Raw genomic sequence first — 1688 nt, 5'->3', positions numbered from 1 at the left:
TTGGCAGGAGCGGCAAATACAGCTGATTCGGGAGCTGCTCATGTGCGACGCCTCGGGGAGCATTCAGCTCAGCGAGGAGCAGAAGTCTGCCCTCGCCTTTCTCAACAGGCCCCAGGGTGGTTCTCTGGGGGGTTCAGGCAACAAAAGGTGAGTAAAGCAGAGAGTGTCGAGCTCCGATCCAGCTGTGTGCCGCTGTTCACAGACTGCACCCGCGCCAGCACCGCTGGCCCTTTTATTGCCGTTTGAAACGCGGCTCTTCTGAGCCAGCCCGACTGTGCTGGGCCCGTGGCTGGCTGAACCCCAAAGCAATACACCCTCCTGCTGATTTTTGTTTTCTAGGCTGTCTACGATAGATGAATCTGGCTCAATTCTGTCCGACATCAGCTTTGACAAGACCGATGAGTCGCTGGTAATGTAACTGCGCTCTAAGATTTTCCTCCGCTGTAAGAGCTGAGGGCTGCGGGTTCGCCTGCAGAGAGCCCTCGTGTTTAGGTTGCTGCGGTGTGAACCTGCTTTGCTCTGGCCTGTTACTTGCTGAAGCTTCGTGCGGGGCCTGGCCGGAGGCTGGTGGTGTTTCCCCGGTGCTAACCAGTGCTCTGTGTGTCCCGCAGGACTGGGATTCCTCTATGGTGAAAGCTGTCAGGCTGAAAAGGAGAGAGAAGCGGGTATGTTCAGTTCTTCCCCTTGAAGCAGAGTCCCTTGTCAGCCGGAGCTGGCTCAATGTCCCCATGAGTCCCCTCGCAGCCACCTCTAATGATGGCTGAGCTACTAAATCACAATCCAACTCGAGGTGTTCGTGCTGCTGCTGTAATTCAGACTCGCTGCGTGGATTTGGGAAGAAAGTTAATTCTGATGTCATGTTTGTCTGCTGAAAAACGCCGGCAGCGGAGTTGTGCTCCTCTTGTTCTGTTACGGCCTAGAGTTTGTGAGAAAGCACTTAAACAATTAAGAGCTGCCAGATAGGGGGGAATGTGCGGGGAGTTAATGTTTTTCTGTTCTGGAGAGGAGCCTGAGCTTGTTTGCTCTGCTGCTCGTGTGCAGCAGGCGCAGGGGGAAGGACGGCCTGAAATCCTCACTGGTGCAGCTGGGACCAGTCTGGGACTTGCTTAGTTCCTCTTCTGGGTTTGGGTGTTATCTCGTGGTGGTTTTGTCTCTCCTCCTTCCTGTCTGTCTCTTTTCTGGGTTGGATTATAAAGCTGGCTAGGGAATCTGTTGCAAGAGCAGCATGTTGAGGCCTCCTGATACTTCACGGCAACTTCAAGGTTGCCACGAGGAGCAGGGGCCGTGGAAGGACTTGCTGCATCTGTGGCGCGCGCGGGCACTGCGCAGCGCCAGTTACGCTGAACTAGCATTGCAGCGGGTCGACAGCCTCGCTGCTGCCCGGACAAAAGCCTGCGGTGTCTTTTCAGCGCTCTTCCCGGCAGTTCACCGAAGGCCCCCCAGCTCCTCAGAAGAAAACCCGGTCCATTGGCTCCACGGTGGAGCAGGTACGGTGGTTCCTGCGGGGGCTGTGGGTATTAAAGTAGTTGGTTGTATTGCGTGTACCTGTTTCTAGGGCCACACTAGAAAAGCTGTCACTGACTGCCTGTTTCTCATGCCAGGGAAATGAATCCATAGTAGCCAAGACAACTCTCATGGTCCCCAACGATGGTGGCCCGATTGAAGCAATTTCTACTATCCAGACTGTG

General features: G+C 55.0%; 1 protein-coding gene across 1 annotated transcript in view; it reads left to right on the top strand.

Annotated features, from left to right (window-relative positions):
- The window catches only part of RACGAP1 (Rac GTPase activating protein 1), a 6622-nt gene that overhangs the window by 1166 nt on the left and 3768 nt on the right, over positions 1–1688 (top strand). Inside the window, 5 exon segments of the mRNA XM_010132550.1 lie at positions 8–147; positions 340–409; positions 612–665; positions 1410–1487; positions 1602–1685. Of these exon segments, the coding sequence (XP_010130852.1) occupies positions 8–147; positions 340–409; positions 612–665; positions 1410–1487; positions 1602–1685 (426 nt within the window).

Source organism: Buceros rhinoceros, unplaced genomic scaffold (assembly GCF_000710305.1).
Source record: "Buceros rhinoceros silvestris isolate BGI_N320 unplaced genomic scaffold, ASM71030v1 scaffold22623, whole genome shotgun sequence".
Classification (NCBI taxonomy): Eukaryota; Metazoa; Chordata; class Aves; order Bucerotiformes; family Bucerotidae; genus Buceros; species Buceros rhinoceros.
Note: the sequence above shows the minus strand (reverse complement) of the source record. Positions and strands in the feature narration are given on the sequence as shown.